The sequence below is a fragment of the Emys orbicularis genome, chromosome 17 (genome assembly GCF_028017835.1).
Source record: "Emys orbicularis isolate rEmyOrb1 chromosome 17, rEmyOrb1.hap1, whole genome shotgun sequence".
In the NCBI taxonomy this organism is placed as follows: Eukaryota; Metazoa; Chordata; order Testudines; family Emydidae; genus Emys; species Emys orbicularis.
Window position 1 is genome coordinate 17,566,104 of NC_088699.1, and position 22,502 is coordinate 17,588,605.

The 22,502-nt window shown below is 44.2% G+C and overlaps 1 protein-coding gene across 1 annotated transcript in view; it reads right to left on the bottom strand.

Moving 5' to 3' along the window:
• The window catches only part of SPNS3 (SPNS lysolipid transporter 3, sphingosine-1-phosphate (putative)), a 45,978-nt gene extending 24,815 nt beyond the window's left edge, over nucleotides 1–21,163 (bottom strand). The window contains exons 1-8 of the mRNA XM_065418387.1: nucleotides 20,938–21,163; nucleotides 14,697–14,762; nucleotides 13,283–13,419; nucleotides 12,113–12,264; nucleotides 10,126–10,192; nucleotides 8,490–8,680; nucleotides 4,875–5,027; nucleotides 739–928 (exon numbers count right to left, since the gene is read on the bottom strand). Coding sequence (XP_065274459.1) covers nucleotides 739–928; nucleotides 4,875–5,027; nucleotides 8,490–8,680; nucleotides 10,126–10,192; nucleotides 12,113–12,264; nucleotides 13,283–13,419; nucleotides 14,697–14,762; nucleotides 20,938–21,163 — 1,182 coding nt within the window. The remainder of the gene's footprint in view (nucleotides 1–738; nucleotides 929–4,874; nucleotides 5,028–8,489; nucleotides 8,681–10,125; nucleotides 10,193–12,112; nucleotides 12,265–13,282; nucleotides 13,420–14,696; nucleotides 14,763–20,937) is intronic.
• Nucleotides 21,164–22,502: the final 1,339 nt, after the last annotated feature.

Sequence of the window (22,502 nt, forward strand, 5' to 3'; positions counted from 1 at the left end):
ATCCTCACAGGGAGTTCCTGCAGCTACTGATCTCTCTTGGTATGTTTCTGCATTCCTCTTTACTGAGAGTAGGATTTAGGCTATTTTCACTTCTGGTTACATCTCCACAGGTCTAAGAAAAGCAGCTAGTGATTTTGGGCACCCAACTTGCTGACTAAATTCTTCTTAACAGGAACTCTGTTTATTGTACAGTGCCAAGCACATTGTAATCTTTAAGTGTTCTGGGAGAGAAGAGAAATAGTATCATACATGGCAGATTCATTTAAACAAACACCAAATTAGGACTTCGAGTTTGCACCTAAATATACCTTTGGAAACCTGGGGCAGTCAAACCATGCCCAGCTAAAGGTGCATTGTAGTCTTTTAGCAAGTGGCCATACTAGGTTGAATAAATTTACCACCCTCTTCAATACAAAGATGCAGTGCATGGAGGTTACAAGTCCCAGTCTGCAACATCCCCTTTTCCAGAGGTGGTCTGGCTGTTCATATTGAAAGGGGAGCTCTGCACAATGGGGTGTGTAGTCCCTAGGCTGCACCTTGGAAGCAGAGACTGCAACCGCAGACCAGGTTAGAGCCCCCTGTGCAGCACTCGGCCTGCGGGCTACATTGTGGCATGAGCCACTGCAAGCTGTTAATTAAATTCCTTCAACTAGACCATTCTGAGGACCACACCCTGCAACCCACCCATGCTATTTTACAAAACCATTTGTCAAGGCTACACAGTTCATCGACACTTACGTAAGTAGCAAGGATGCTCCGCGCGGCCAGCATGATAGACAGATAGAGACATGGGGCAGAGGACAACATGCCCACAGCACAGATAAGAGGGTCGGCCTTAGCGTTTATCTTCTTATATCTTCTTGCAACTCCTGCCCCAGTGATGACACCAACAATTCCCGTCACGATGGTAATTCCTCCAAATATTAGGCTGGCGGTAAAGGAAAGGGATGGGATGAGTAGGGCAGTAAAGGCACATTAAGGGAGAAGAATCAGTCCAAGTGTCTATCATCAGTTTGTGACCTCAGCTTGTCTTGTATGTCTCAGAGAGAAGTTTCAAGCTTCTTTTCTCGCCCCCCTTTTTTTGGTGTTTATTGCACAAAGCAGAGAAGGATTTTAATGGAGAAATCAAATCTGGGCTCCATTTTACCCAAGTCCTCCAGGGCTAAATACATGCTTAGTTGGAAATTATAATTCTGCTATCAATGTCGTGTCCGCCAAAGCAGTGATGTGCCCATGCACAGAGCAGGTGTTATCACCTGTGCCAGAGGAAGGGAGATTAAAAACCCACTGGGTGCTCCATCAGTAGGAGCTGCCTTAGAGAGCCATAGATTGAGAGGAGTTTCCAGCCATCTTGGCCATACCTATGAACTGAGCTACTCCCCCACCCCCAGTACGGATGGGATAGCTTTGTACCAGTCTGCTCTTTTGGAAGAGATCCCATCACATGGGATCATACTGGTAGAACCCATCATAACCCTCAAATTAATCTGGCTCACATGGGACACTTCTCCCACTGCTGGATACAGCCCTTCTTTACATGACAGCTCGGGGCAGACTGAACAGTTATCCAGTTGGAACTACACAAAATATTTTCACAATGTAGAGTTTCAAATGCCACTCAGTTTTGTTTCATGTGCCTGTGAAAGCTGAAGTGCTCCTCAGAGGAACAGCCAGTTTGTCTTCTTGAAAGCAAGACTTATCTTGACTTCCAGTGGGACTTTTGTAAACCCTTTCTTCTATCCCAGATGAGATTCTGATGACAAAAATAAACTTCCCTGTGATAAATAAGATTTTGGTGTCCCTGATAATTTAATCTATCATAGCCCTCTCGAATGAAATGGAGACAGAAGTGTAGTGTTCAGAACACAAGAGGCTCTAACTATTTTAGCATTCTGGGAGCACTCTATGTGGCTTTAAGGGTATGTCTACTCTGCAATTAGACACCCATGGCTGGCCCGGGCCAGCTGACTCGGGTTCATGGGGCTGTTTAATTGTGGTGTAGATGTTCAGGCTCAGGCTGGGGCCTGGGCTCTAGGACTCTGAGAGGTGGGAGGGTCCCAGGGCTTGGGCTGCAGCCCAAGCCCATCTACACTGCAATTAAACAGCCCCTTAGCCTAGCCCAAGTCATCTGGCATGGGCTAGCCATGGGTGTCTAATTGCAGAGTAGACATACCCTTAAGAAACGGTGCCCTTTCTTGGCTCTCCCTGGCTCTAGGGCAGGGAGATCTGCACTTATACATAGCAGGCTGTGATGCCAAACAAGGAATCTGTTCTTTTAAACTGCAGCACACTGGCTCTTACCCTTTCTCCCAGATGATTAGGAGGAAATTAGTTACTAATTCTACACTAAAAAGGTGAAGCAATAACTGACAGCCAACTCTATTAGGCAGAGTTCAAGTGTGCAATAGGCTTACCACTCTTCAGTACTCTAGGCAACCATCACAGTTAAACAGTTCTTCTTAGAAATAACATGGATAGAGCATCAGTGGTCAAAAGATTTATTTTATACACATCTGCCCAGTACAGGCAAGTTTGAAGCTCTAAGGTTACATTAGTGTTTCTGAGGGGCCCTGCAATTGTGTTTAGAGATCCCTTTTTATCCCAAAGGAGCTATGAGCTGTAGGCTAGTACTGAAACATAGCCACTCGTAAGATAGAAAAGGAGCAGCTAAGACAGAAGGAGTGGAAGAGGTCTTTTGGCTAAGTGATGAAACCCATTTCTGGAGATAATTTTTTTTTTAAGACTGTCATGGAATCTTTTAGTGTTTGAAAACCCCAGGTACTTGTCTGGATACCTCAAGCACCAAATTCAGAACCTTCTGGCCTGCTTCCTTGAGGTTTCTTGCATTTCACAGCCACCAGGACATGACCAGGGTTCTACTGATTTGCTTTACTTCATTCTAAACCCCCTACAGGGATGAAGAGTATGGCAAATCACTTAGTCCTTGAAATATCCTGAAAGGCTAGGGATAGCTTGGTTTGGGATGTCCATGACAGATCATAAGCCCGATGAGTCACACTTGCATGGAGTCTGGCAATCGGTACATAGAGGAAGAGGGGACGGGGAGATGTTTTGCTGCTTGTGTTGTGAAAGGCAGTAGCTAGCGAGGGTGGGAGCGCAGTATTGAGCACACTCCACTATCCCTAAGTGCAGAAAGCCAAGGAGGATCGTCTTCCTCCACCCTGAAGGAGGAAGGGTTCTGAGAACGTCAAAGCCAATGAAATGTCAGATCGGAATTACAGCATCAGATGCTCTGTCCTGCTGCCTTGCTGGGACACAAAAGTAACAAATCCTTCCCTTCCTCCCGACACCACACATCATTTTCTGAAGGAACCTGATATTTTATCTGCATTTCAAGATCTGTAACAGAGAATTCCTCTCCAGAAGAGCTCTGCCTGCAGATAAATTATTGATTGGTGGAAATTACCTTATTTTGATATAAAAGGTTATGGTACTGTGCCAGATGAATCAAGCCTGATTCACATTGGAGTCACAGTAACTTTGCCACGTTGGCAGTTGATTCTAATACCAGAATAGTAGGAAAGGAATAGGGATGTCCACACTTTTATAAAGATCTGGACAAACTGAAGAGTCCAGAGGACAGCGACAAAAATTATAAAAGGTTTTGAAAACCTGACCTATGAAGGAAGGTTAAAAAAACTGGGCATATCTAGTCCTGAGAAAAGAAGACTGAGGAGGGAACCAGATAACAGTCTTCAAATAAGGGAAGAGGACAATGATCAGTTGTTCTCCATATGCACTGAAGGTAGGACTAAACTCCTTTAAACTCTGAATCTGAACCTCATGCTTGAATCCTTCTCCAGGCAGCAATTTTTCATTACTTAGATGTTTAAATTACTTCTCCCCTCCAACCCACGTATTCTAATACTGATATAAATCTGATGCAACTGGAAAGCCCTTTAAGAGAATAAGTTTAACTGGGATGCTCCCCAAGCAGCCAAATTAAGGGCTTGTCTACACAAGGAAATTGCACAGATTTAACTAATTCAGTGTAGCAAAATCAGTGAAAGTCCTTGTGGGAACACCTGAATTGATAAATTTGTGTGTAAGCCTGGCTCTAAGACTTCTACTTCTTGCAAGGGATGCTGCTTGTCTGGGACACCCATCAGGGATTCAGTGGCATCCAAGTAGGGATGCGCTGCAGATCAAGGGCTGATACTTCTTTGTAAGGAGGGAGCCAATTCTGCAAAGCCAAACCAATTTAGTACAATCTTCTAAGTGCTGTTTAAAGAAGTTAGTATGTTGCCCTGGATTTTCCTCCACTACAAGTCAGCTTCATCTGGGAGAGATCAGAGCCTTTCACCAGTGGCCGATTTTAACCCTTTAGTGAACCGGCACATTGTACACGAGCCAAGTCAAGGCATTTGAGAAGCATTTCAGGAGCAAGCCAGCATCTTCTCCTAATTAGGTGATCCACTCACTTGGGATGAGGAGCAGTCCCTTAGGGCACCCCAGTTATTAGATTCTGTCGCAAGAAGTGTACAGTAAGAGTAATTTAGTCAAGAGATTACACTGCTAATCGTAATATGCACAGTTAATCTCTTTACTCAGACGATTTAAAGCAATGTACAGATGAATTATGCCCCATCATAAGGAGGGCATGCTGGCATTAGTTCCTGGCTACATTATATACTACCTGTGACACCTTGGACAAGTCAGTTATCTGACTCAGTTTGTCATCTGTAAAATGGAGCAATACTTATGCCTTCTCAATAAGCGTTCACAACCACATCCCACCCTTTGTCTTTAGGAAGAGAAAGCACATGACAGCCATTAGCATTTCGAAACATGGAGTGTTCATATATGCATTTTGTATATCCTGTCTGATCTTTTCAGAGTGAAGTGTGCCTCACCTGTTGGGAGATTTGCATGGCTCCTGAAGGCATGGAGGTACAAGGTCATGGACTACCTGAGCCCTGTCAAGGAACAGTGGTACCCATAATCCCAGGGCTCCAGTCACAAAGGCCATCGCTGTCACACCCAATGAGGACCAGATGAAACTTTGGCTGTCACACCAAAAGAAATAAGTATTAGTGCTAGTATGATCAATAGTTTGAAAGAATGGGGCATGGGAAGGAAGGGGAAGTCTAGCCTGGGTATCTAGTGTTCTAAGTAATCAATATGAATGGATTGCTTCAGAGAGCTGTTAACGACATAAGTTACTTCCCTGTTGATTATGAAGATCTGATTATTGAAGAGATCAAATCTATATACACTCAAACCAGCAAGGGTTAGGCATTAATTAGTTACGTGAACTATTGCTTTCACAGTGTTAAAGTCCATCTTTAGTCTCTTGAAGATTCACACCAGCATTTACTGCAGGTAGGCTCTGAAAGAAAAATGAGTGTTGGAAGGTGGGTGAAAATGTCATGACTTGCCAACAGTTTGAAAATACAGTGCACAGAGAGAGCCCTGAGTGCCTCAGGATGATTTGAAATCTGTTTCGTTGCCAATATACACAAGCACACTAGTTAAGGAAGGAGTTGAGAAGTTAAGCGTTACTGTATCTCAAAGTGTCATGAAAGTATACATTATTTCTTAATCAGCCTACATAGTTTTCAAGCAGAAGGGTAAGCAATGTAACAAGCTGTCTCTACTGGAAGCAATTAGAACTGTTAAACTGTTTCACAGACCCCCTAGGACTAACAGAAAGTCTACTTTAGACTAAGGGGTCAAGGTAAGGATGACATCTTAGTGTAAGACAGTGGCTCTCAACCTTTCCAGACTACTGTATCTCTTTCAGGAGTCTGATTTGACTTGCAGACCCCAATTTTCACCTCACTTAAAAACTACTTGCTTACAAAATCAGACATAAAAATAAAAGTGTCACAGCACAATACTACTGAAAAATTGCCTACTTTCTCATTTTGTCTGTATGAAATTTTAGTTTGTACTGACTTCACTAGTGCTTTTTATGTACTAGGAAAATATCTAGTTGAGTTGATGTATCCCCTGGAAGACCTCTGCGAACCCCCGGCAGTATGCGTACCCCTGGTTGAGAACCACTGATGTGCTATAGATGACATGTCATAACCTCCCAGTGAGCCAGGATTAGCACCTTAGTACCTCAGCTCCTCAAGACACATGGCTCTAGCACTTGAGTTAAAGAGTTAAATTTGCGGTAGTAGGTCCCTTATTCTTTGTGGATCAGTCACTAGAGGCAAATAGGTCGCATACATACACAGCCAGTACGTGACACTAGGCGGCCACAGATCTGTTACATCACTGTTTGAAGACTGACCTTCTGATGAGTAAAGCTTTGCATTGCATGCATTGGAACAACCAAGGACAAAGCCCTTTTGGCTCACCTAAGACAGCAGTTGCCTACAGACCACAAAAAATCCTGATTTGGGTCTCAAATCTGATTATTGCGCAGGGTGCACATAAAGAAATGCCAGTCACCAAGTGGAGGATTGTGCTCTAGTCTAGTGTCCAGCCACTACTAATGAACCACAATTCCATCCTCCCAGATGTAGTCACTCTATGGTGGCCAGATATGATCAAGCCTGGTTCCTAGGAAAGCACAAGAGGGAGTTTGTCCTTAAAATAAAGGGAGCAGATAGGAATGCATTTGAAGGCAGATTACAATGTTAGTCTGGCCTGGGAGAAAGAAACTTCATGCAGGTGAACAGTGCCACCCAGCGGATAAAGAAGATCAGCTTTTCCAGCCTTTTGCCAAAACTGACGTGGTTAGCTGGTCATACATCAGATGATGCACAGTTACTTCACAAATCTAAGTCCTGATCTTGCAGGATCTAGCCCCCGGTATCATAAGGCACTGCAGTAGACTATTCAAGATTGCCTGAGAAGTGCTGATACAACATTCCTTAGGAGACACCCACAAATTCAGCACCATGAAAAGGAAATGATCACACAATGGTATTAACACTAACACCTAGGCACAAAGTTCAACAGCACATTGGTCACAAGTAATGGCACCACTGAGAGATATGGAATTTCCTGTTCTTATTTTTCCCCTGCTACCAGCCATGTCATCCTCTAGGCACTTTTCAGAGCTGAGGAACTGATACTCCATGGCAACAGATCCTGAACCCAGCATTCCCCTAAAGGAGCAAGGTTGGGAGAGGCAAACATGTACTACCAAGTGTAGCCCTGCTAAAGTCACAAATGGTAACAAACATATGCCCAACAGTAAGCACTTGCTGGGGCAGGCCCTTGTTCTGGAAGCTCTTAGGGGAAGGGAGGGCAGAAGGCATTATAGATTCACAGGGCTGAATAATTATTAGCAATAGTGCGCTGCTCCTGCTGCTGCAGAACACTAGGAATGAGACAGATTCCGTTAGAAAGCCCCACGGGGCGTTCAGCCATTTGAATTGCTGCTTGCCTTCATTTGCTATTTGTATTATTGTAGTACCTAGGAACACCAGTCATGGACTAGGACCCCTCTGGGCTAGGCAATATGCCGAAAGAACAAAAGACAGTCCCTGCTCCAGAGAGCTTATAGTCAAAGTATAAAGACAAGACAAACAGGGCGACATGAGGCAGCAGTGAGACAGTAGTAGTGTAGAATTATATGGTCTATTCCTAATTTGCAGGTGTTTAATTGGCTCTCAGACCTGTTATAAAGACACCTCGTTTTCCTGTATCTCCTGTCATCTGAGACCTCCAAGCACGCTATAGACAATAATGTCTAGGGCCCGCAAGGCTACTTTGAACTGGGATCAACAGATTGTAGCACAGCTCTTTCTGCCCTCTAATGTGCTCCATTTGCTCGGATCTGAAGGAGCATCTGGGTTGTTCATCCTCATACCATGACTCAGGATGTTGCAATCTAATTGTCAAAATATCCAACATTTGGGACCACCCCTTGTTTGTTGGGGTGAACTCTCAGCCCCATCAGCTGTACACCTAGGAATAGGATTATGTTTGGTCTACCACAAGCAGGTGAGGAGTTCCTCTACACTGGATTTATATTTCATTTGATTCCAACTAATCACAGCAACAGATAGCCTCAGGGGAGACCACAAACATTTGTACATGCTAGGGATGGGCCAGAGTTGTGAAGTTATACCCCTGAACTGAATCCCAACATAGAGGCCCAGGGCTGTTAAGTTTAGAGGCAGGTTTGGATCAGGTTTCCAACTGCATGACAGTAGCAGCTAGACTGAACCAGTGCTAGAGTTCAGGCCCATTTCTAAATTAGATAGGCAATTCTAACAGGGTCTCTCCAGTAATGCGTGAGCCAGACACCCCTGTCCCCTCTGTCCCAAAGACTAGCTGCTTTGCATCTTTCTTTCCCCTCATAGGGGGAGAGTGGCCAATGCAGATCAGTTCTTAGTTCACAGGCAGTATCCCAGTAATTAAGGAAGGGGGATTCATTACAAACATCTCTGTGATCTTACATGCCCTACAGCACATAGATGCAGAGGACCTGCATGTAGAATATGGGAGCTTTCTGAATTTCGAATCGCTCTATTGGTTTAGCCTTTGCAGCCATAGCCACCTACTTCTTGCTGAGGGATTTGACATCTTCACACCAGGTCGAGCTGTCAGTACTCTGGGCACCAGGCTTCTTATCTGCTCCCTGAGTTGTGCTAGTGATGCTCTCGCCTCCATCTCCTTCAGCTGCATCCTGGGTTGGATCAGGGACCAGTAGAATCAGAAGAGCCACTGCTATAACACCCATGCAAGGAGTTATCTGTAGAGACAAAACTGGAGTAAGGTCACGGTCACCTTTCCTCTGATACTAAAGGCCAGTTAATAGCAAAAGAAAGTCACAACATTGCTCCTAAAGATTTACATTTAGGGAAGCTGCAGACAAGCCTAGACCCAGTTGCATGTGTCACCTAGACATGATTAGCTTTTCTCTCAGGGGAGAAACCCTTTTGGTGATGTTGGTGAAAAGATGCAGTATGTTCCCCAACCCTTATGCAGTCTCCTATGCAAAGGCACCGTCCCCCCTTCCCCATGATCCTGGAGAAAAATGTAAGGGGAGGGCTCCCCACGATGCAATGTTGGGATCTCGAGCAGGCGGGTCACCAGATAGGGGAGCCGTAGCATCCCTGCTGCACCTAGAAAAGCATTCGCACCCACGTGCACACTTCTAATCCAGCAAGTACCTCAATAGGGGGGTTATTCAGGACACTTTGAGCAGCATAATGTAGAAGAATTGAGCTTGAGACTACAAATCAAGTATTTCAGAGTTCTAATCCCAGCTGTCACTCATTTTCCGTGCAGCTCTAAGTCAAACCCCATGTCCTCTTTGCCCCACTGATACTAGCTGACATACTTTGCAGGTGAGTTAGGAAGATTTATCAAGTGCTTTGAAGATGTGAAATGTCCTATAAGGACAGAGCATTCATCACGGCAATCTGACTAATACAAGACTGGAATAGGGGTTATTTGCGGCAGTATTTTCACAAAACTGGTTCCTCTTGTAACAATTTCTCTGCAGAATGACATGATTCTATGCCAAAGTGATGACCATTTTAGTTTTTAGGTGCCTCTGTCTGAAAAGGCCTCTAGGCCCAGCACCAGCTACCCTTCAGTCCACTGTAGCTCTTCCAAATGGGTCTTTAATTAAGAGGTACCTATGAAGCTAAGGAGGATCCAATGTCCCACCTAAAAATTGACTGGATGGCAGCTCTGCAGTTCACCCATCCTTGCTTTGAGCATAGTTACAGTCATGGAACCTTAAAACGCCACTCACCCTCAGGGCCGGTGCAACCCATTAGGCGACCTAGGCGGTCGCCTAGGGTGCTACCATTTGGGGGGCGGCATTTTGGGGCGGGACCTTCCGCCGCCTAGGGCGGCAGAAAAGCTGGCGGCGCTCCTGCTCACCCTCCAGAAAGAGTTCCATTAAATAGTGAATTCATGTAAGAAAGGGGGGCTTTAATGGAAGGTTCTAGGACTGCAACTCTTTTCTCTGTTGGTAACTATGTTCCTCTCCATTTATTCTTATATTTTGTTTCTTTAAAACCCTTTTAACATTCTTGTTGAGACACAGTGATCAGAGAAGTCCCTGCATACAGGATTGAAATCCTAATGATACAGACCCCAATAGGCTATATGGATCCCAGTCAAAACCAGGATTTTACAAAGAGTGGATCAGTACTGAGCAGTGAGAGAAAGGGAAAGACTCACCCTGAATGCCCAATGCCAGTGGCCAGCAGCCTGTGTTACACTAGATGCCAGAACATAACCAAGACCACTGTAAAAGACAAAATGTGATGCCAAGACAATATTAGTTTCCATTGGTGCCGTGAGACCCCAAGGCCCTGCAGGGGTAGGATTTGTACTGAGAGGAGCATAGAGGAACATTTTTTGCAGTCATTTCCTAGCAGTGAGGCCTATTCAATTGTAGCTCCCAGGGAAATTAGTTGGGTTTAGGCATTGTAACCTGCTCAGAGCAGGTTTGAGATGGTGGTAATATCCAAGCCACGTTTACATTAATATTTATGCAAGTATGCTGATGCTGAAAAACAGGTACTGATTTTTCATAGTACAGACACACTCTGCGTGTCCCTACTGTTGAATCACAGGAGGTCAGGCTACCTTTCCCTCACAGGACAGATTTGGAGGACAATGGGAGATTGGCCCTTATCCAGCAGCCCCACACAAAATGTTAAGATTGGGGAGCAGCTACCCAATCATGTTGGACTATGCTAGAAAAGGGTTTTCCAGGCCCACGAAGGCACAGAAGCAATGTGATGATGCCTCTGGCTTGCCCACCCTCCCTCCATGAAGGTAATGGTAAACGGGGAGCGGGGAGGTAGGGGCAAGGTTAAGAAGCAGGGTAGGGGAGAGTATTATTCAGCGTATCAGATAGAACAGGGATGGGCAAACTACAGATCACGAGCAGTTTTAAGCCGGCCCGCAAGCTCCTGCTGGGGAGCAGGGTCTGGGGGTTGCCTCACTCCAGCGCTCCAGCCGGGGTGCAGGGTTGGGGACCGCACCATGCGGCTCCTGGAAGCTGAGGCATGGCCCTGCTCTGGCTCCTACGCACTTCAGTGACCCCCTCCGGTGCTCCAATGGGAGCTGCAAGGGCGGTGCCTGCAGATGGGGCAGCGTGCAGAGCCACCTGGCCGCGCCTCCGCGTAGGAGCCAGAGAAGGGACATGCTGCTGCTTCCGGGAGCCACTTGAGGTAAGTGCCGCTCGGAGCCTGCATCCCTGAGCCTCTCCCCATGCCCCAACCCCCTGACCCAGCCCTGATCCCCCTCCCGTCCTCTGAACCCCTCGATCCCAGCCCGGAGCACCCTCCTGCACCCCAAAACTCTCATCCCCAGCCCCACCCCAGAGCCTGCACCTCCAGCTGGAGCCTGCACCCCTTCCTGCACCCCAATCCCCTGCCCCAGCCAAGCCCCCTCACACACCCTGAACTCCTCATTTCTGGCCCCACCCCGGAGCCCGCATCCTCAACCAGAGCCCTCACCCCCTCCCGTACCCCAACTCCAATTTTGTGAGCATTCATGGCCCACCATACAATTTCTATTCCCAGATGTGGCCCTTGGGCCAAAAAGTTTGCCCACCCCTGAGATAGAAGGAGTGTTTCCCCTGGGAGTAAACATTTACTCTGTGTAATTAGACCCAAGCATCCAAATCTAGGCAGCCCACACACAGGTTCACTGCGAGACCCTGTTTGGGTAAACCATATGAATTAAGCCCTGCAATGGTTCCTTCCTTTAGCTTTAACTGGGAGACTGAGCTCTAGTCCTGACTGTCACTAAGACTCTGGACAGCTTATCTATAAGACCATTATTTTCCCACTCTCAGAGGAGGTTTTTTATTAAGAAAGCAAACCACATTTTCAGTACCTTATTCTTTTTATGTGTAGAGATGTTTCAAAAGTTTTTCATGGGAAATTTAAAAAACAACAACAACAAAAAACCTCCCTGACAATATTTTTAAGGAAAAACCAATAAGCTGAAGAGCTTTGGGTATTCCAGAAAAATTCTGCTTTTCAGTTTGCTTTCGTTTTATTAAAATATTTCAATTTTTCCACCAAAATCAAAGTTTTCCACAAGAAAAAAAAATGGGTCAAAAAGCCATTCTTAGTTGAAAAAGTAAACATGAAAAAATTCAATTCAGAAAGTGCTCCAAGAAGTGCCCGTTACTGGTGAGCAGACAAACCTTCCAACTGGGATGAAGATATAGAAGACAGACAACATACAGGTCCTTTGGTCCTTCTCAAACAGGTCCGCAATGATGGTAGGCGCTATGGTGGAGTAACTGGCTGTGCCGATGCCAACAAATCCTCGTGAAAAGAAGAATATCCAGGAGTACTGGGGACAGAAGAGGCATTAAGATCCAACAAGCACACATGAAATGGAAGCTACCTTTTAAGGAAGCATGTTTCTCATGGGATGGGAGTTTAAGACCTGGTCTACACTAAGGGGGTAATGTAAGTCGCCTTAAGTTACGCTAGTTAAATTATGTAACTTAAGTCGACGTAGCTTAGATTGACTTACAGCTATGTCTAAACCGCACTATGTTGACAGGAGATGTTCTCCCGCCAACACAGCTTCCGCCTCTCAGGGAGGTGGAGTATTGAAGTCGACAGAAGAGCGCTCTCACATCAACTTATCGTGTCTTCACCAGACCCACTAAATGGATGGCCGCTGCATCGATCTAGCCAGTAGTGAAGACAAGCCCTTAGTGTAGACAAGGTCTTAGCTGCCTCTGCCAGGGTCATTACAGTTACCAGTGTTTACAACAGGGAGAACACTTTGAGTCCCCTATAGTTACTAAGGTAGCCTCACTAAACTGGAGGATCTAAGAAGGGCAGCTGAAGTAACTGGGCCAAATCCTGCAGTGCTTGGCATTTATTCATTCATGACTCCCATTGACTTCAGAGTGCTGTCTCCTCCCACACCTGCACCCCCTCCAAACACAACACTGTGCTTTTCAAGCTTCCTTCTGCAGCAGCATGTGGTGAATTCTTGGGGTGTCACCGGGGGACATTGCAAGGCATGGTCCGTAGTTCCACAGATTCACCAGCCAAGCCCCTACACCCTAATGCACACGCTCAGAAAGAGGGCAAGGACAAAGCTAAGGATACTGCAGCAGCAGCTGCAGAATAGCTTCACTGCTGCGCTATGGCCTGGAAGGGTCAGGATATCATTCCCTATAGAGCTTTCCTGCACAAAGCCCATTTACTCATGTTTCAAGGAGTAAGCTCCAGGGTGCTGCCTGAAAGCTTTTACAAACTATAACGTGATCAGAACAAAAGTTCCATGAGTCACTGCAAGACTCAGGCAGCTGATTTCTAAAAGTACCATTCCAAATAAGCAAGTGACGTACCGATTCAGTGATGAATGAGCTGCCTAACGTCACACCTGACCAGAGGAAGATACCAGCACTGAGGATGACTTTCCTGTTGTACCGGTCACCAAGGTATCCGAAGAAGGGTGCAGACAGCAAAAAACAGAAGATGAAGACTGCAATCCAAAGCAAGAGCAGTGACAATGCTGGCCAGATTATTCTTATGGCTCCCCTCGCTCCCCAGAGAGGGATGCCATTTGCTACTGTTAGTCTTTAAGGTGCCACCGGATTCCTAGTTGTTTTGTGGATACAGATTAACACAGCTACCCCCTGATACTTGACATGAGCTACTTATTAGGCGGAATGCCCAATTTTGAGGTTGCAGAAGTGCAATTCATGAGTAGAGAGCTCTGAGCCAACCCTCCAGATCCAAACAATTCACATTTTTATATCCCTGGCTCTTCTCTAGTTACAAGATGTTTGGATTTATTAATTCTGTTTTAGGCAGTGGCTTTTCTAGCTATTGAAGTTTACAGATGGAGATGACAGAGCCAATGGACAGTAAAATACATGTTTAAAGCAAGAAACTGGATGAAATGTGTTACTAAGTTACTATTTTATATACATAGCTGAAAGACACTTCTCCCAGGTACCTCAATAGACCATAGGGAGACACTGAAAATTCAGCCTAAGGTTGCGCCTCCAGACTCTGCAGCTACAGTTCAGACACTGTCAGCCCAGCTTACTAGTTCATGTCACCATCCAGAATGGACTGGTTATTCCCAAAGCATGCTCCAAAAGGGGGTACACCCTTAAATACTATCGAATTCAGTTAAAGAGTTCTAATTCTGGAACTGATCATTTTACAGAGTCTGAAAGATACCCAACAGTTAAAAGTAAAACAAAGGGATTACATACAATGACCACTTTATGTAGAACTTTAATTCATGCCAATTGCTTTATGAAAAAAAGAGCAATTTAATTGGTTAGCCTGCTCTATTTATACCCTGGAGACAATGGATTTGATTAGGTTAGAATTTTACCTGTTGTGTTCAGGGCAGGAAGCAAGTATCTTTCCCAATGGTAACCTCAAGGAGAATTTTTATATGCAGAATTTTATTGCCCAAGTTGGAAGTTAGGTGAGAAACCAAGTTTAACCCCCCTCAATTCTTATGATTTAAGTGCTGTAAGAACTTTAGTGGTGACCACAAACAGCCAAGCACTTTCTTTACTCCTGGAAGGCTGCAGCCTTGGTCAGACTTTAGCCAGTGACTTTCAGTCTTGTATTTGTGATCAAACTGACTAAACATTTTAAAGATCAAAGCCGAAATCAACAGGACAGTGGGGAACTGGAAAAAATAAGGAGCAGGGACAAACTAGACTGCATTTTAGAGACAGGCAACATGGATGTGGAGTAGGCTAAGCTGCTCCCAGTAGTGTGACATCTCTTTACCTGTCTGCAGTAAGCCTGCACTGCTATCACTGATGTTGAAGTACTTCGTTATATCTACCAGCACCCCTGCAACAAAGAGAAAAATCATAATTATGCAGCTATAGCAGAGTGTATCATTCCTCAGTAGTTGCCATTTTACTCATTTGCTAACCTGAAGACTCACTTCAAGTCAAGGGGTTGCACAGAGGTGGTGAGTTGGCCCATTAATTTTCCTGGGGGCTGTATAATCTTTAAACCTTCCATAGCATCTTGTATACATTAATAAACTAGTTATTGTGAAGTTTCCATCACTTTCTTCAGGCAATTCATAGTCATCCTACTATTGGAGATCTTGCAAGACTCAACTCAGCCAGGATTTCCATAGAATTTCTACAGAGCCATGTGTGTACATAGTGATGTATAAACGGTTTACAATTCAAGGTTTAGACCAGTGGTTCCCAAACTTGGTTTGTGGCTTGTTCAGGGTAAGACCCTGGTGGGCTGTGAGATGCTTTGTTTACCTAAGCGTCCGTAAGTACGGCCGCTCACAGCTCCCAGTGGCTGCAGTTCGCCGTTCCCAGCCAATGGGGGCTGTGGGAAGCGGTGGCCCATCCCGCGCTGCTTCCCGCAGCTCCCATTGGCCGGGAACAGCGAACCGTGGCCACTGGGAGCTGCGAGCGGCCGTACTTACGGACGCTCAGGTAAACAAAGCGTCTCACAGCCCGCCAGGGGCCTAACCTGAACAAGCCACAAACCAAGTTTCAGAACCACTGGTTTAGACGGACCCAATGGGAAACAAAATGGAATAGATGGTAGTTTAATTTTGTGGGCTTTTAGCTGCATGCAGCTAGAGATCCTGAAATGTTTAGGATAAGCAAAAGTTATTTCTAAAATTCTGTTAAGGATGACATTTTAACATTTCCAGTGTACAGAGGTGCTCTGATTTCTGTCTCTCTCCAGAGAGAGTATTAATGGTTACAAGAGTCCTTATTACGAGTTGAAGGCTAAAAAAAATAAACTTTAGTGATTGGTGTAGTAGTTCTCTAAAAATAGTTTTCACCATTTGGAAAGATTGTTATCCTGACAAGAGCTTGATGTTTTGTACCCACTTTGTTGGGGTAAACTGAGGCACATGTAGGAGAGCAATTTTGAGACAAAAGATTTTTGTAATCCCTATGACACTGACAAACACCACAAGCTTGCAGTGATAAAGAATTATTTGATGTTTCTGTATCTGGTTTATATAAAGGTGTGAAGAGCTGGTTGCTGATCTTCCTCACTTCCTCTTAACTAATTAAGACTAGTGGCAAAATTTGAACATTTCCAGCTTATTGAAAGAAATGTTAGTTTCTTTCAAAACTGTTTGACTTTACATCAGCAACAAAATAGGGAAAAATACTAGGATTCGACATCATATGGATGCATTAATGCAGTTGTGATAAAACATGGCATTTACATAATATCATGACCATCATCATTTTTAGGCTGCATTTGTAGCTAGGACACACTTATCTTTTAATCACGCATCAGCCCTTTCCTGAGACAAAATTTAAAATAGATAGCAGAGGCTTAAACAATAAAGAAACAGGGATGTATTTGTATTCCTTTAGTCTGATAATAGTGGATATTTTAGCAATTTCTCACTTCTTGTATTACTTGGTTTAGTTTATTTTTATGTTTTTGAAAAAGGAATTTAAAGAATTTTAATGAGGAGACATGGTGCCACTCTCTAATCTCCAATAGCGTGGTAGACAAGCAACTGTTGAATGTGGCCTACTTTGATGACTGATTAAAGTGACTTTGAAATGAGACTAGCAGCAACACTGAGATTCCATATTTGATTCTTAATTTCTTCCGATTATACTGTATTCTTCACGTGCAAGCAACAGATTATTTTTTGTAGTCTACTACTCTTGCAATCTCCCTCAGTGACTGGAGAGTCTATTTTCCTTCACCAGTCAGTTTCTGCAATCATCCATACATGTCATGCCTACAATCCCTGTGCCTTCATTACAGAAAACACAGGTGTAATTGAAGGCAGAACTTTGCCTCCAGGCCCTTTGCTTTTAGTGATTGTGTAGAAGACCTTCAGACTTTGATTTTCATATCCCAGGATAAATTTGCAGGGCTTAGAATGAGAAAAAACAAAACAAACAAACATTGATGTACAACACATGGAACTCCAGTGACATTTTTAGTCACTTTTCAGAGCAGAACCCCACTTAAATCCTGAAGTTATTTCAATGATTGAGACAGACTTTTAATTGTCAAGATTTTACCACACTAGAAATCAATCAAACTAGACCCTTTTATCCATGCCTCTAGGGTAGAACTGGTAGAACTTGGTAGCTATTTATCAATGCACAGCACCACTGATCAACAGGAAATGCAGAAAGTAAAGTATCAAAGTAAAACTGCAACTGGAATTGCAAGTAGATTCTCCACACATGCAAATTGAGCATTCCAACCCAAGCTAAAAAAATTTCCGTTTGAATGCTACCTAAAGATATCCACCTAAATAATTCTCTAGCTTTCACATACCAAGCCACACAAGTCAATAGGAGCCAAAGATGATCAGCACCTCTGAAATTCAGGCCAGTTATTTAGGTGTATAACTTTTAGTGGGAACCAAGTTGGAAAGTATTGACCTTAACCCCCAGCAATGGGATTACAAACAAGAGGGACAAAGTTCAATTATCAACACTTGAAGAAACATTTGACAGAATCTATTCTATCCTTTCCCCTCATATAATTAGATGCACACAGACAAAAGGTCTCTCATGGCTGAGGGTCAGAGCAAAGCAGATTGCATCTTGAAAAGAACTGTTAAGAACAGAAAACCACAACTTCTCCATAGCCTTCAGTACCCTTGCAAGTTGATGCACACACCTCCCCTACTTTCCGGTTCAAACTTATTAAAAGCCAGACACTTTAGGTATGTCTACACAGACTCGGGCTAGCAGGACTCATAGACTCATAGACTCATAGACTTTAAGGTCAGAAGGGACCAATATGGTCATCTAGTCTGACCTCCCGCATGATGCAGGCCACAAAAGCTGACCCACCCACAACAGAATATTCCAGCCTGCGACCCCTGCCGTATGCTGCGGAGGAAGGCGAAAAACCTCCAGGGCCTCTGCCAATCTACCCTGGAGGAAAATTCCTTCCCGACCCCAAATATGGTGATCAGCAGAACCCCGAGCATGCAGGCAAGATTCTACAGCCGGACCCTCATTTTACCCGCGATGGCACGTTAATGCCTAATTGACTAAAATCACGTTATCCCATCAAACCATTCCCTCCATAAACTTATCAAGCCTAATCTTGAAGCCAGAGAGGTCTTTCGCCCCCACCGTTTCCCTCGGAAGGCTGTTCCAAAATTTCACCCCTCTGACGGTCAGAAACCTTCGTCTAATTTCAAGCCTAAACTTCCCCACGGCCAGTTTATATCCATTCGTTCTCGTGTCCACATTACTACTGAGCTGAAATAATTCCTCTCCCTCCTTGGTATTAATCCCTTTGATATATTTAAAGAGAGCAATCATATCCCCCCTCAGCCTTCTTTTGGTTAGGCTAAACAAACCGAGCTCCTCGAGTCTCCTTTCATAGGAAAGGTTTTCCATTCCTCGGATCATCCTAGTGGCCCTTCTCTGTACCCGTTCCAGTTTGAGTTCATCCTTTTTAAACATAGGAGACCAGAACTGCACACAGTACTCCAAATGAGGTCTCACCAGCGCCTTGTATAACGGAAGCAGCACCTCCCTGTCCCTACTAGAAATACCTCGCCTAACGCATCCCAAGATCGCATTAGCTTTTTTCACAGCCACGTCACATTGCCGACTCATAGTCATCCTGCGATCAACCAGGACTCCGAAGTCCTTCTCCTCCTCCGTCACTTCCAACCTATGCGTCCCTAACTTATAACTAAAATTCTCTACTCACAATAGTAGTCTGAAAATAACTGTGTCAACAGCATGGGAAGTTGCTGTCTTATTCCCCCCCGGCCCGGCCCTAGGCTTCAGAGCCTGAGCTGCAACTTCCCATGCTGTCGACAGAGCTATTTTTAGAGCATCAGTGCAAACCCCGGTAGCCAAAGTCGGCCAAAGCACACTGAGGCTCGCTGCCATGGGCTGTGTAGACATACCTTTTACTTAAGGGTTCTGACAGCCAAAGAGATAGAAGAGTTAAAAAGGAAGGTGGCTGATGCAAGAATTCTGCAATACAGCTTGACTTCAAGCTGATGTACAGGATGTTGCTATACGGCATAGGTAGCTGTTTTAACTGGCAAACAAAAGGGGATCCAGAACTCTGAGAACTGAAACATATTTCAGTTAACTCCTAGCTTAGGGTTAGGGTACAGGACTGATCTGTTGAATGCTTGGGTTCTAGCCCCATCTCTGCTATCGAGTTCCTGTGTTATCTCGGTTGTGTTAAACTGTGCCTCAGTTTCCTTATTGGTTAAGCTGGGGTGCCATCACTGACTTCATAGGGGTGCTGTGAAACTTTCACTAATCTGTGTAAAGCACTTTCATATCACAGACTGGAAGGAGCTAAAGTAGTACAGTTCTAGTAATGTGTTGAATGACAATGACGATGGCCAGGACTTCGCATACCTAGCCTCTGTCAAATTCATTTTATTAACATCCAACATTTTCCCTGTGTGTATTCTTTCTCCTTATCCCCCCTTCCAGTTATTCTGTCCATCCCCCATTCGGCTCCTAGCTGAGGGTCAGTTATTTGATGCCTAAGCAAAAGAAAATAGTAGGAGAATCAAAAATTCCCATGAAGGACTTGTGGCAATAACTGCCTTGCTACTTCATTCAGCTCATATTCCTATTTGTTTCCTATTCCTGGCTGAAAAGGAGCCATGTTCATTTCCCCAATTATTCAGGGGAAAACAAGTTTGAACCCACAAACAATGTACAGTCCCAGTCCCTCATCGTTGCTAAAACTGCTTCCTGTGTGAATTAAGTCTATGGCACATATAGTTTCATCTTAGTGCACAAAATAACTCCCTTTCCTGTTAAGGGCAGTCAGGCATTTATTTAAGTCCAGACTGATGACCAAACCCGCAAAGACCTTGACAAACAAGAGACTCAGGATTGCCAAGTTAAATTTGCTATTTTGTGAATAAAAAGTGGGTCTGCTAGATAGAGAAACTGAGGAAATTCCAGTCTTTGTGCCCAATCGGAAACTGAAAAACACTGGCAGGCAGCCTGGGAAACCCATCACAAGTTTCCATTCTTACCTCCAAGTTGAGGGCAAGCTAGAGGTTTGCAGGCGAGGGAGGGAGCGGAGTAGAAATAGGGTTTTGACACCTAAACCAGAAGAAATCCCACAGATCACAATTCATCTGAAGAACCATGGCTTCCTCACAATTCTCCAGATATCCAAATTGCAACAAAGCTCCACTAGAAGCACTGCTTTTATCATGGTTCTCACTCATGCCTTGGCAAAAACCATCCTCCTAAGTCAGAATGATCTTATTCAGAGAACTATTTGTGATTTTTGAAGGGCAATGAAATGGAGAATGGGTCTCCTCTAGCCTCAATTCCTCCCGAAGTTATGTGAAACTCCTAACTGCAGAGATCACATAGTTTCCACTGGGCCAGAAGATAAAACCAGCCTTTCCCTGTCAAAATTTTGGCCAAAAGAGTAGGTTTTTTGCTCCTTTAATCCCCTCCATAAGAGAAGAGAGTCAGGGATGATCTCATCATTAGTCCTTTTTCATACAAGGCTCACTAGTTTCAATGGGCGCACTGTCTAAAGCAAGCAAAGAGGGCAGTAATCCCCCACTCACTTCCCCAGGCAGAGAGGAGAAAAGCCTACTGAAGGTAGATGTTGTGAGCTGCCTGTCTACAGCCCCAGAAAAGCATCTTTGTCAAAGCTCTGGAAAGTCATTACTTAGAACCAGATCAGTTGCCCTTTATACCCAGGTTCCATTTATAAATGATTTAAGGGTTAATAAATGGTTAATGCATGTTATATGCATGTTATAGACATGAATAGTTGGAGGTTGCTTAAAAGTTTATGGACCTTTAACAATTATTAAAATCTATAAATGGCACCTTGACAGGAAGTGTGACCAACGGACCAAAACAAACAAGTGAAAAGTGTTAAACAGTCTGTGCTTCTGAATAATTTACTTTTTTTACACAGATAAACAGCTTTAAGCCAGATGTTTCCCCGTTAACTGTGGAGTGAACAGAGTTGCTGAGAACTATAGTTTGTTCTTTCTAAGAGAGAGGAGGAAGAGTCTTACCTGGTACAATAAACCAATCCATGTAGTTGAGTAAGTTAATATAGCACAGCACACCAACTGCTAGGTAAGATCGCTTTGCTGAAATGTTTCCTGGTGTCTGTAAGAACTGAGCAGTACTTGTAGTTGGTGCAATAGCTCCATAATTCTGTGAGCCAGGGGGCTGCTGGGACTGCAGGTCTATGAACTCATTCATTCCACTGGACCCCTCTGGCACAGAGTTCTGCATGATCCACCGTGCATAAAGGCACCACAAGTTTCAAACTCTTTTCTAAGTGCATTAAGTGAGGTCTCAATTTTGCAATCAAGTTATGAGGAACTTCACCCGGTGTAGTCATTTCCTGAAATGATGATCCTCCCACAAGTCTAGCCACTTGCACTGAAAATTAAGGTTCCCATGATAGAGCTTCTGCAGGAAAAGGAGATCCAGCCCTGTGGGTTTTGCTGAGAAATTTAAGTTGTAAAATATATTCTACCTTGCACTCAAGGTAAGATTGGACAAGGTAAATACAAGATAATCCACTGTGCATGAAGAAACAGTACTACAGAATTTTGTGAAGGCCTCAAAGAGTGAACGGAGAAGATCTTAATAACAACCTTTTCCAGATGCCAGGACTCAGGGAGACTCTTTAGAACCAAAGATGGCCTCTTTGGCAGAGGGGAAAAAGGAGGAGAGACAAGATGATCCACTGACTAGGGTACTAGCCTAGGACTTGGGAAACCTGGCTACAAGTCTTTGCTCTACTACGGACTTCCTGTGTGATCTTAGTCTCTGCCTCAGTTCCCATCTGTAACAAGGGGATAATAGCACTGCCTTGCTCCCAGGGGTGTTGCAAGGATAAATACATTAAAATATCTTGATGCTCTGATACTGTGGTGATGCGGGTCACATACCTCAGATATTGCTGCCAGACTCCACATAACTCACGATTAAAGGAAAGTGGATAATTATTTGATCTACCAATGGAATCTCAGCATGTTTTACTATAGGGATTTTTGCTGACAGAAACTGAACGGTTTAGCATATTTGTGGGGGGGGGGGGGAATAAGGAAGGAACTTCCTTCTCTCCCTGCATATTGTCAAAATCATGGACAAATTTCATTTCAAGATTGAGTACTGAAAAGGTTCTGAGAGGATTAGGCAGACATTAACATCACCATCGGTTTCCTCCTCTAATCATGCTGTGGACTGTGGTCTTTCCAATCTTATTTTTAGGCTTAGTTTTGAGCCTCACAAATACAACACTAAAGAGAGATTTGAAAATCACAGTGCAGCAGCATCTGCGATATTGTGATTTCCTGTGAAGCTTCTGGTCATAGATACTTGAGTATTGCAGGACACAAGAGTCAGTGACCAGCTTACTAAACGAAATCCAAGTTGTGAATTGTTTGTGAGGTAGTTAAGTGAAGTTCTAGGATAAATGGGGGCGGGGAGGAGTTCAAGGACACTTATTTTCCTTGTACAGGAGACACAAAGACCTTATCATACAGAGGCCAACTATACTTGATGTTACAGTGGTACTGGAATTACTGTTTGAGTATTCTAATGGAAAGTCAATTGCTAGACC